This window comes from Carassius gibelio, chromosome A10, assembly GCF_023724105.1.
Source record: "Carassius gibelio isolate Cgi1373 ecotype wild population from Czech Republic chromosome A10, carGib1.2-hapl.c, whole genome shotgun sequence".
Taxonomy (NCBI): domain Eukaryota; kingdom Metazoa; phylum Chordata; class Actinopteri; order Cypriniformes; family Cyprinidae; genus Carassius; species Carassius gibelio.
In genome coordinates this window covers 20,403,289-20,416,115 of record NC_068380.1, presented here as the reverse complement: position 1 = coordinate 20,416,115, position 12,827 = coordinate 20,403,289, and the positions used below count along the sequence as shown (strand labels likewise).

The window sequence follows — 12,827 nt, the reverse complement described above, 5'->3', positions numbered from 1 at the left end:
ACTTCACAAAGTCGAATGCACTTCAATATGGCAGTAGCAGCTGGGAAGTGCTTAGAGAAGTTTGCGAGTGTTAAACTAAAAGCAAAGTGAAGCAAAGCCAGAGTTCAGCTGCTATGCTAAGTTGCTGCTAAACTCTGTAGGATACTGACCCTTAAAGGAGCAGGATTGGACACTCCCAGTCTATACTTTCAATCAAAAGGCAAGTAAGTCTATAACACCTGCAAAGTTTCTGTAGGAGCAGGTTGAAGACTGCAGGAAGGTACATAGCTTTCTAGGAGCAGGACAGGTTACCCCTGATTAGGGCTGTCAAAGAAAAAAATAAAAAATAAATTGGATTTCGACTATTCGTTGATTTTAAGATAAAAATCCACATTCAAATCCAAAAACGCTGCATTAGAATTTTAGGTGTGCATTAGGAAGGCAGCCTTATCAGTGGCGCACAAGATGGGATGGCGATGTAAGTGTCATTGCATTTTAATGTTTTTGTTAGCCTATCCAGTTGAAGCCACTAGATGCAGCGCTGCTTTGTTGTTGATTTACAAATATTGGGGGAAAAGAGAACATGAATGCAGAGAAGATCTTGTTTACATCAAAACTGAAACCAAGCCATTCTCACAGAACATATATTTCGCAAATGTTGGTAGATGGACATCTATCACCCTTGCACTCGCTTCTCACATAAGAGATCTGCATGTTTAGAAAGCCACGTAAAATAATCCAAGTAAAAAAAAAAAAAACATATCTCAAGATTTAATGGAGGTGTTTTTTCCCTCATCCCACTTCAGCTTGTTTTAAATGAAAAATGTAATTGGTTTTCAGTCCTTTGTATGAATACATACATGATGCTGTTTTGTTTATAATTGTTTAAGCAACTTAATTAATTATAATTGGTTTAAAACATTTATGCACTTTTTTTCACGGATAGTCATGTTATCTTCTGCTCGATGCGCCCTGCGACTTGTGGCGTCAGGAGACAGGCAATCGCTTTTCTTTAACTTAACTGAAATTATGCATTTTAAATTCAAATCTAATTCAAATTTTCATAATATTTAAGCTCAAAATTTTTAAATTTGTTTTTTATCCATTTTGACAGCTCTACCCCTGAATTATACTTTGTTTTTAGGAGCGAAACTATTTTTAACCCTAAAGGGGCATTCACATTGCAGTCACCAAGTCTCAGTACTATCCGCTTGGAAGTGTTCCTTTTGGCCTGCTGTATACAAATGTATCAGATGCTGGATCACGTAAATGATGGTGTCTGCACGCTTGTTGTTGGTAGCGATATTTTGGCATGCCACCAACAGTATCTGATGCTTATGTTGCCTCAAACAGCCAACTCTTATTGAAAACAAATTACCTCCAATCGATCCGATGCTGCCAATGTGAGCAAACATTAATGGTTTGAATGCCCCTGAATGCAGCGTTACTAACAGAACCATGTTAGGAGTGTGTATGCAAGACCCAGGGATATACCAATGTTCCAAACTCTCTTAGGTGGGCACCTTGAAATACAGTAAACCTCTGCCGTGCTACTTCTGTGAGTGTTGTGTCCAGCACTTTGGATTATAACAACAAAAAGACATTGATAATAATAATAATAACCAAGAGCAATTATTATCATTATTATAAAAATAACAACAATAATGATCATTTTATACATTCCCACTTCACAGAAGTGAAAATAAGACCGGTTTCAGCGCAGTGCTGAGCAGTGGTTTGGGATCCACAGGGCTAAAAGCAGTTGTGTGTGTGTGTGTGTGTGTGTTGATTAGTGAGAGAGAGAGGCTTCCTTCTCTGTGTCCAGCATTGACATTTCTCGCTGTCTCCCTGCCAGTTTTCTCTCTCTTTCCTTGTTGTCTCTGCGGGCTCAGTGTCCTTGGCATGTCTTGCAGCACATCTGCCTGAAGTAAGCACGGCTGCAGAACTTGAACTTCAGCACCAACGGGCAATATGCCACCTTATTTACGTCTTTGCACTCTAGGGAAAGAGGAAAAAAGATGGAATGAGAAAGGATACGTGGAGGAGTGAGTAAGTGGTTGATGCTGGAGAACCACAAAGAGGAAACTTGAAGTCTTGTTAAAGAGATAGTTCACCCTAAAATGAAAAGTCTGTCATCGTTTACCCACCCTCATGTCATTCCAAACCTGTTTGACTTTTTGCTGTAGTTTAACACCCAAGATTGATTAGAGTTGGGGCTGTCAAGCTCCAAGATCAGAATAAAGGTACAATAATAAGACAGCTTTGTGTGATTCACTTCACATATTTTCAAAATGTCCAAGATATTCCTCCATTTCTGTTCCATGGAAAAAAGAAAACGTCAAATGAGTTCAGTATGACATGAAGGCAAGTAAAAAATGACAGACTTAATTTTAGGTGAACGGTCTCCTTATATGACAGGCAAGTCTGTGTGGATCAATGACTCAAGACTTTGATACAGATCCCAGAGGCTGCTGGACCTACTACTGGGCCCAACTCTCTCTATCTAAAATCTCTGATGAGCTGTTCAAAGCAATAAAGACCAGCTACTTTTTATCATTTAAAGTAATGAAACTACAGTCAAACATGTTTCCATATCAACTGAATGGAAGAACGTTTTACTAATTTCATTTTTCATTTCACTTCATATCCCTCCGTATTTTTAATGAAAAGCATATTTGCATGTCCTCTGTGGACAACCTTCTGGGTTCTTAGAATGCGAGTCATATTTCAGATGTCTGTGTGAATCTAGGTGGCAGTGCAGTGGCGAAAGGCTCAAATTTTCATATGCTAGTGAAAGCGAGCACCAATGAAAATTATTTGTCAACTAGATTGCATGGAGGAAAATTAGCACTTAAGATGTAAGTGTCATTGCATTTTAATGTTTTTGTTAGCCTATCCAGTTGAAGCCACTAGATGCAGCGCTGCTGTGTTGTTGATTACAAATATTGCGGGAAAAGAGAACATTAATGCGGAGAAGATCTTGTTTACATCAAAACTGAAACCAAGCCATTCACACAGAACGCATATTTTGCGCATTTTCTAGTGTTATTAGAATATTTTGCTAATTTTCTTAATCAGTGCAGTGGCGAAAGGCTCAAATTTTAATATGCTAGTGAAAGCGAGCACCAATGAAAATTATTTGTCAACTAGATTGCATGGATGAAAATTAGCAGCCCATATAAATCTCACTGTCCTGTCATCCTTAGATGTTTTACAACCCGGCCTGTGCTAATGTTTTCTTCCTGTCAATTCCAACCTTGTTACATGTTGTCCTAATCAGATGCATCACAAGAAATTCTATAGGACCCCTAAATGTATGGCAGCATCTTATTAATCAAATTAGCCTTTCTAGTTATCCCTTTGTAGCAGAGTTACAAATAAGCAGTGATAGTGTCGTAAATTGCATACACCCTAAGCAAACGTATAATTAGAATGATAAATGCTAACCCTTACTAAAATTAGCCACGGTTTTACTACAAAAAAACAACAAAACAAATGGTTAATGCTACACTAACCATAATATTTTATTTTAGAAGGAGAAGGAAGCAGGCTAATCATTAATTGCACACACTGAATCATTTTGCTGACATTAGTGTGTGTGCATGAACAGTAAACTTTTATTGTAGTACTTCTGTGATCGTGTGGTTGAGCCTGTAACATTAAATACATATTAGGCTTGAGAACATCACTTATGTGAATATGAAGGACAGTCAGTTAGCCAGTAGCTTCGTGAAGGTAGATGCTAAATCTGAATAAAAACCGCAATTCTGTGGGATTTCTGGGTCCCCTGATGTAGAGTACCAATTAAAAGTTATTTTTGGGTCCAAGGCGGATTCAGTAGGACGGGGACAGAATCTTGCATGACCCTGCAGCACTGGAAATCTAATAGACTACCTTTGTGTCAAAGCCAAAACTCTAAGTTCTCCTTCAAAAGAGGCCATGACTCAGGGCCTGGGCACAAGCCTCTTATGGTAATTATAGCATCTAAGCATAAAAAGAGAGTGACCTGATTCACAGCGCGGGCAGACGGCCATCTGCATTAGCGTGACAGTGTGCTGATGGTGCTAACTGGCCCAACCTCAATCAATGGCTTTCTTATTAGAGTCTTTAAACTGCCATGGCTGAAGACAATGAAAGTAGACATTCTGTCACTGCTGCTGATTAGGACACAACTAATCCTATTAGGGTCCATTAGGAGGGATAATCTAACGCTGCTTCCCCAGTGAAGGAATCTGAATAGGGATCCATCTCTCAAGGGTCATGGAACGTTTATTGAATCCAGGATTGTACCGTCTCGTTTCCAAACTGAAGTATTTAATAACGGTCAAGAACAGAACGATATAATCCTTTGTTAATTCAAAATTGAACGCAGAGACCACAAACTTTGTAAATGTCAAAACTGTGATCAAAGCCAGGTGCAGCTCATACGAAACACTCATAAGCCATCGCCACTCTTTCACAGGATTAGAGGAAGGGTGACTGACTTACCGTCGCCACCAGAGATGGGTGTAGCGTCACACTTGCTTTCACACTGCTGCATGATGTTGGGCCGTAGTGACTCTGGACATTCGGTGGAGGGCTGTCCTGTATACGACAGACACTGAACCGTCCGCATCTGCTGTCCTAGTCCACACTGAGCAGAGCACTGTAAAAACACACAGAGAGCCTTTAGTACAGTCTCTATTACCTACGTCAGAACTAGGGATGCAGAGATATTATGACTGAAAAGCTGTTAATAAATCAGTTTTATATAAAGCATATTAACGTATAAAGCAGATATTAATGCCTTCTTCTGCATGACAATATTTTAGATCCCTTAATCCACCCCATACTAACTAATAAGCAGTAATTAGTAGTAAGTAAATAAATAAAAAATAACTGATGATAACCAATATGGATACTCATAACTTTACAAGCAGTTTCTCCATCCTCTGGGACCTGCTGTTGATTTTATTTTTAAAACAGACTTAAATCTTTTTCTCGTATAAGGTCAAAACATTTCACCAAGCCTTCAACATTTATTTTACTACTTTGCAAATTACTTTTAACCATAAGATTGTTTAACCAGTGCCACAGACAGAGACTTTCAATTATAAATCATGAAAATCAATTAGAAGAATATAAATTATTACATAGTTAAAACCATGACAATGCAAACAAAGACAGAACTAAATCATTTTAATAATTATTTCTGAAAATAATTCATATTTTTCTAAAATGATCAAATCACACAGTTCTAGTGTCACTTTAAGCACAACAAACAATCTAAGTTACTATACACTACAAAGGTACAGTATTTGAAAGACTACAGTATTAGAGTGAAGAACATGTATGAATAAAAAGCAAGGTTAAAATATTACAAGCCACTTTGCCACGAGGAGTCAATTAAGTTAGACTTTAGTGGGGGGGTCACGTGGCCAGGACCTGGATGGCAGCTTAGTGGAGAGGCTCCGAGAAACCGTGCACAATTTAAAATAAAACCCCTTATAAACACGGCCAACATTCGAGTAAAGTATCAGCGTTGATATGTCAAATCCTCAAGTAACTAAGCAGTGTGAAATTTTTACTCGAGCACGCAAGGGCAGCGTTAAAACAACTTCGTCGAGCTCACCAGGTAAAGTGGAAGCTAACATGGATAGCGTAGCCGAAGTTTTAAACGAACTGAAATTACTTTGATCAGAGATTGGAACGAAGTTGGATAACATAGATACCCGTCTGACTGATATGGCGAACTCAATGACCTCGCTGGAAAGCAAAGTGTCCGATGTAAAACGAGATGTTTCTTCTAATGCAGCCCGCATTGAGGAGGCCGAAGGCCGCATACACGATGCAGAACAGGCACTTGAGAAAACAGAAGCGGCACTCGACTCAGTCATCAAACGAGTTGTTTACCTCGAATCAAAGACTGACGACTTGGAGAACCGGGGCAGAAGGAAGAACCTCCGGCTCTATGGTATTCGAGAGGGCGCCGAGGGTCAGAAAACTCTCCTCGAATTTATAAGCGAGAGGTTGACACAATGGCTGGGACCAGACAAATCATTCACCCTAGAGCGAGTTCATCGCACACTCGCATCTGGGAAGCCCAACCAAAACAGAGCAATACTCATCCGCTTCTTAAAGTTTCAGGAGAAAGAATTTGTCTACCGTGAATCAAGGCGACGAGACATCACGTATGACGGAGTCAAAATATCCTTTGCACAGGATCTCTCAGCGGAGACGGTACGGATTCGACGGGGATTTAATCCAGTCACGAAATTGTTTGTGGATATCAACGCCTTCCGTGGATTTCAGCACAACCCTTGCAAGCTTCGAGTGTTACACGATGGCAAGATCCATCTCTTCTCAACGCCGCAAGAAGCTGAAAAATTCTATAAAAGCATCTCACAGTCAACGTAGAATCTACAGTTAGGTGTCTATGGCATTAAACCAAGAGGTAAAATGTTTAAGCAGCTGTTGATAAGACGGACAATCGAGATGTAACGTTACAGCGGTAGTGAGTCTAAATAACTCAAAGCATGCTTCAGTTGGAGTGTGCGAAGTTTTAAGTATGCATATTGCAATCACTTTCAGCGCGACGCGTTGGGTACAACTATGCTAACTTTGTTCTATATAGTTCGTATGTTATGTGTAGGCTATTAGATAAAGAAGTATTGTTTTGAAATGGTCAAGTTACATGGGCTATTCTTATAGTTAAAAGGGGGAGAATATTTTAAATTGAATGTGCATGGTTGACATTCGGTCACTGACTGTTTTGTTGGGATCTTGGGCTGAGCTACGCTGACTAGTTGCTCCTCAAATATTGTGGATCAGCGTCCCTCAGATTCTTATTTAAGGGGAGGGGGGGTAGGCACTTCAGTTGGAAGTACCGGGGTTAAAACTCGAACAGTTCGATGTTCTGAGTGTGGGTGTCTGCCTGTAGGGTGGGGGAGGTTCGTGTACACTTGCATCTTTTTTTTCTTTTTTTTTTTTCTTTCTTTTTTTTTTTTTCTTTCTCTCTCTCTCTTTCATCTACTTCCATTTATATTTCAAAATATGCCTTGATAATTAATGGAGAAAACAAAACTAAAAAACAGTCTGGACATTAAAATTACAAGTTGGAATGTCCGTGGAATGAGAAAATTGACCAAACTGAAGCAAGTATTGAACAGGGTAAAATATCTCAAATCTGAAATAGTCTTTCTACAAGAATCACACTTGGTTGCAACAGATATACACAACTTAAATAAAAGATGGCCTGGCCAAGTATTTCACGCAACTTTTAATAGTCATGCAAGGGGCGTAGTTATCCTCATTCATAGATCATTGTCATTTCAAGTTACAAAAATTATACAGGATCATTCAGGAAGATATGTTATTGTTCAGGGGAGTATTTTGACACAAAAGCATAATCTTATTAATATTTACGGTCCAAACGATGACAGCCCATTATTTTTTGAGAAATTATTTTTAACTTTATCTGCTTTGGAGGGATTTCATATAATCGGCGGAGATTTCAATTGTACCCTCGACCCTGTTTTGGACAGATCCACCCAAACTGATACAACTCATATACAAACTAGAAAAATGATCATTGATTATATGAGGGATCTAAAATTAATTGAAGTTTGGAGAATGCTAAACCCAAATAGAAGAGAATATTCCTTTTACTCAAGTTCCTATAAAACTCACTCGCGCATATACTATTTTATAATCTCAAGGGAATTATTGTCTAATGTGAAAAAATGCTGGTATAATAGTATAGTTATTAGTGATCATGCTGCGGTATCTATGGATATACATTTGGGTAGATTTCAGCATTGTTCTAGATGGAGGTTACAAACTTATTTGTTACAAGACCCAGCGTTTATTACATTTGTGGAGAATAGTATTGATAAATATTTTCAACTAAATACGAATGAAACTACGGCAAGTATTAGATGGGAAGCGTTTAAGGCTTACATAAGAGGAGAAATGATCAGTTATACAAGTGCTAAAGCTAAACGAAATAATCAGGAATTACAAAATCTAGAGGATCAAATAAAAAAAGTTGAAATTGAAATAAGTATTGATAATAATCCTGAAAAATTACATGACTTGTCTGTTATGAGAGCTAATTATGATAAACTGACAACTGACAAAGTGGCTAAAAGCTTAATGTGGACTAGGCAAACATACTATGATCAGGGGGAAAAAGCAGGTAAGCTGCTGGCCTGGAGGATAAAGAAAATGCAATCTGAAAGAGCAATTAACTCTATAAAGCTGAAATCCGGTAATCTAACTATGGACCCAATAGAGATAAATAATCATTTTAGAGACTTTTATCAGCAGTTATACAAATCAGAATATAAAGCAAACAATAAAACAGCTCAGAAATTGTTTTTAGATCAGCTGCAATTTGAGACTATATCAGAAGATGAGAAAACAGCATTAGACAGCCCATTAACAATAGAAGATCTTAGTGAAGCTATAGGAGATATTAACAGTGGTAAAGCACCAGGGCCAGATGGGATTCCGATAGAATTCTATAAAATATTTAAAAGACAGCTTCTAAGACCATTACTTGACATGTTTGAGGAATCATTTATTACTGGAAGGCTCCCAGATTCATTAAGACTGGCTATAATAACTATAATATTAAAACCAAATAAACCCCCAACTGAATGCTCATCATACAGACCGATAAGTTTAATGGGATGTGATACAAAAATACTTTGTAAAGCACTTGCTAGAAAATTAGACAAACACCTTCCCCAATTAATTAGTGACGATCAACAAGGCTTTGTACAAAAAAGACAAGGTTATCATAATATCAGAAGAGTCTTGAATGTTCTACATGAGAGACACAATGAAAAAGACACCGCAATGTTATCAATAGATGCATGCCAAGCATTCGACAGAATAGAATGGGACTATCTCTTTGATGTTCTTCCAAGATTTGGATTAGGTGAAACTTTTCTGAAGTGGATTCGACTGTTATATACGGACCCAGCTGTTGAGATATTAACCAATAACACCATCTCAAGATCTTTCAATCTACAGCGATCCACACGTCAGGGGTGTCCTCTGTCCCCCCTGTTGTTCGTGTTGGCAATTGAACCCCTAGCTATGGCAGTGAGAGCACATACAGGAATATCAGGTATTATAATTGGGGAAAAGGATCATCGTATCTCTTTATTTGCTGATGATATTATATTTTTTCTCACTAATGTGAAAAGTAGTATTTCCAATTTGATGAGCTTAATCGAAAACTTTGGAGCGTTTTCTGGATATAAAATTAACAACTCTAAATCAGTATTATTATTTCTCAATAAGGAAGAAAGACATAGACCCATAATAAATACCCCTTTTATGACAACTACAGAAGGCTTTAGGTATTTAGGTGTCAAAATTACTCCCGACCTTAGTGAAATCCTCTCAAATTACGATCCCCTGGTGGAAAGAACCACTGAAGCATTGAAAAAATGGTCAAATTTACCAATATCCATGATCGGACGAATTAACATAATTAAAATGTCTATTTTACCCAAATTTTTATACTTTTTTCAAACACTCCCATTGCCATTACCAAACCTGTTTTTTAATAAACTTAACAAACTAATTGCTCTTTTTATTTGGAATGATAGAAAAGCTAGACTTCGCCTTAAACTATTACACCTGCCCTATGAAAGGGGAGGGCTTCAACTTCCGAATTTTAGATGGTACTATATGGCTGCCCAGCTGACTTCAGCATTAAATTATTTCTGCACAACAACACCTCCAGCTTGGGTAGACATCGAACAAGGGTCCATCCCAGAAATGCCATTAAAGATGTATCTATACTCCTCAGATATAAAGTCATTGAAGAAGAAAACTAAAAATCCTTTCCTTAAAAATACTGTTTCTATCTGGCACGCCGCACATAAGCATATTGGGGGTATGCCGAGATTATCCCAGTTTACTCCTATTTGGGGTAATGAACAATTTATACCTGGTAATAAAGATGGTGGATTTAAGTTATGGAATATAAGAGGCATTCAGAAAATGAAGGATTTATATGAAGATGGGGTTTTACTTTCATTTGATCAGCTGTGCCAGAAATATACAATCCCTAAAAAACATTTTTTTAAGTATTTGCAGTTGAAAAGTTACATGATATCAAAAGAAAAACAGATACTCTGTATGCCATCTTTATCAAAATTAGAAGAAATAACTCTTGGAAATTTAGAAGGCAAAGGTCATTTATCTGTGTACTATAATCTAATGGTCAAACACAGCACTGAATCAACATTGGACAAATTAAATGCCTGGAAAATGGATATAAAAGAAGATATAGATGAAGCAGACTGGAAATATGCATGTCTTAAAGCACAAACACAGACAATAAATACAAGGTTTAAATTACTTCAATATAAATGGTTAATGAGAACCTATATAACACCTGTCAAACTTCATCGAATATCCTGTAATATTCCAGATGTGTGTTCTAAATGCTTGGATAACAAAGGTACATTATACCATTGCCTCTGGGAATGCCCAAAAATACAAAACTTCTGGAAGGAGGTTTTAAAATGTATGTCAAATATGTTTGGTATTAAAATTCCTATGAATGTAAAACTTTGCATTCTTGGAATATATCCAATGGACATCATACAAACATCAAAACAGATTAAACTTATAGACTTTGGTCTGCTTCAAGCCAGAAGAGCTATTGCACTATGCTGGAAGAGTATGGATGCTCCATCCATGAAAATGTGGATTAAGGAGATATCAAACTGTATCGGATTGGAAAGGCTAACTTATATTGCTAAATGCAAGAGGAAAGACTTTGATCGGCTGTGGGAGCCATACATAAATATCATGTAAACTGGGAATGTAGACTTTACAGAAAAACACTTTGTATACATTGTCTGTAGCAAATTCATATATATATATATATATATATATAATTATTATTATTATAATTTTGTTTTTTTTTTTAATTATTATTTATTTATTTATTTTTTATTATTTTCTTTACCTTTAAGAAGTGTTAATTGAAGATGTATATGTGAAAAGGTGTAAGTATATGCACTTGTTCTGTGGTTATAAAATGAGAAAATGACAATAAACATATTGAAAAAAAAAAAAGTTAGACTTTAGTAACTGGTCTAAAATTGTATAAAGAACAATATATTCAACCCATTTGTCTACAGACATAAAGTCTTGTCCACTATTCTAGTCAAGAACAGTGTTGGGAGTAACACATTACAAGTTATTTTTTATTTATTACTTTTTTAATGTACTTTTTCAAATAAGAAATGCCAGTTACTTTGTTTTCCCTTTTATTGACTGACAGCTCTCCAGAACCCATGTTAAGAGAAATTGGGAGTAAATGCAGAGGTATTGTGTGCGCTGTCTGAACATGATGCTTGTATATCTAGACTAAATGTAAACATGCATTTACTCATCTCACTTGCAAATAAACTACTGCAGTATTTCTCAAAATTAATAAAAACTGTGAAATGCAAACTCAGAACATGACACAAACGTATAATTAATAATTAAATGGTAAATAACACAAATGTCCTTTATGTATTTATGTCAAGGAACCAGCCTGATCTGGGTTTGTTTATGTTGTGTCCTAGGGCCTGTTCTTCGTACATCGCTAACTCAGTTAGCTGGATTTGATTGTTGACGATTTGGCATGATCTTGGATCGTTTGGTTCTTCGAAGCTCATCCAACGTTTTAAATTATATGACGTCATTACATTGCCGTCTTGCCACCTGCCAATCGCTGCACTGCTGATCATGGTTTCGAGTATCGATACATATCCCCTTTTAAGTCAACACATGAACGCGCAATTATCTCAGATAACTAAATCCAGCGATACTAATCATACACAACAGGGGCCTGTTCTTCGTATGTCGCTTATTACATCCGAGATCAAATGACACATCCAAGATGATATCATCGTGCTAATCATGATCCGGCTAATTGGGTTCTTCGAACACACCTGTTGTGTATGATTAGTATCGCTGGATTGAGTTATCTGAGATAATTTCGCGTTCATGTGTTGTTTTAGAAGGGGATATGTATCGATACTCGAAACCATGATCAGCAGTGCAGCGATTGGCAGGTGGAAAGACGGCAATGTAATGACGTCATATAATTTAAAACGACACCTGACGAAAAACACCTGACGAAAAACAAATTTCTGGACTTTTATAAGGAAACAGCCAAGCAAACAAAACTACATAAATGTTATAATAGATACATGAAACAGATAATACAACATGTTTTCATTTTATTATAAATTTTTTCATGATTCCCAATTATTTAGATTCGCAATTTATAGTTGTGCAGTCTTTACATTTTTATTTCAATGTAGAAATTATCTATTCATTTCATTTTATATTGGGACAGATTTGTTACGTGACAGCATTAATGAAAGTTTCTTAAGGGTCAATATCATGTTATCTGCATCTCCTGCGCTCAATCAAGCCCCGCCCATAATATCATCATCACTCAAAATAATGCACCACTCGATTATCTGTATAGCATGTGTGTACGACTCTGATACGATTATGAAGTTATAATTTTATGACATAAATATTTCAGTGAGTAAAACTGGCTGTCTATAGTAGGCTGTTATGGACTACACAGCATTTTTATATTATTTTTTAATGATTATTATTTTAAATTATTGTCCCTGGATCAGTACGATACTCTTGTAATAAAGTAGCGGTGGTAGCAGACACATTTTGAGTATCAGTTCTGGTTGAAAAGAAGCGATCTTATCCTTTTTACATGAAATAAGCCTGCTCCCGAGAAGGTTTAAGTTTACAGACCTGTTGCTATGACAGCAGCTCCGGGATGAGCTTCGAAGAACCAAACGATCCAAGATCACACC

General features: G+C 36.9%; 1 protein-coding gene across 1 annotated transcript in view; it reads right to left on the bottom strand.

The window, feature by feature from the left end:
- Window positions 1-1,132: 1,132 nt before the first annotated feature.
- LOC128021516 (A disintegrin and metalloproteinase with thrombospondin motifs 6-like) overlaps window positions 1,133-12,827 on the bottom strand; it is a 106,150-nt gene continuing 94,455 nt past the window's right edge. The window contains exons 23-24 of the mRNA XM_052608779.1: window positions 4,468-4,624; window positions 1,133-1,977 (exon numbers count right to left, since the gene is read on the bottom strand). Coding sequence (XP_052464739.1) covers window positions 1,868-1,977; window positions 4,468-4,624 — 267 coding nt within the window. The 3' untranslated portion in view covers window positions 1,133-1,867. The remainder of the gene's footprint in view (window positions 1,978-4,467; window positions 4,625-12,827) is intronic.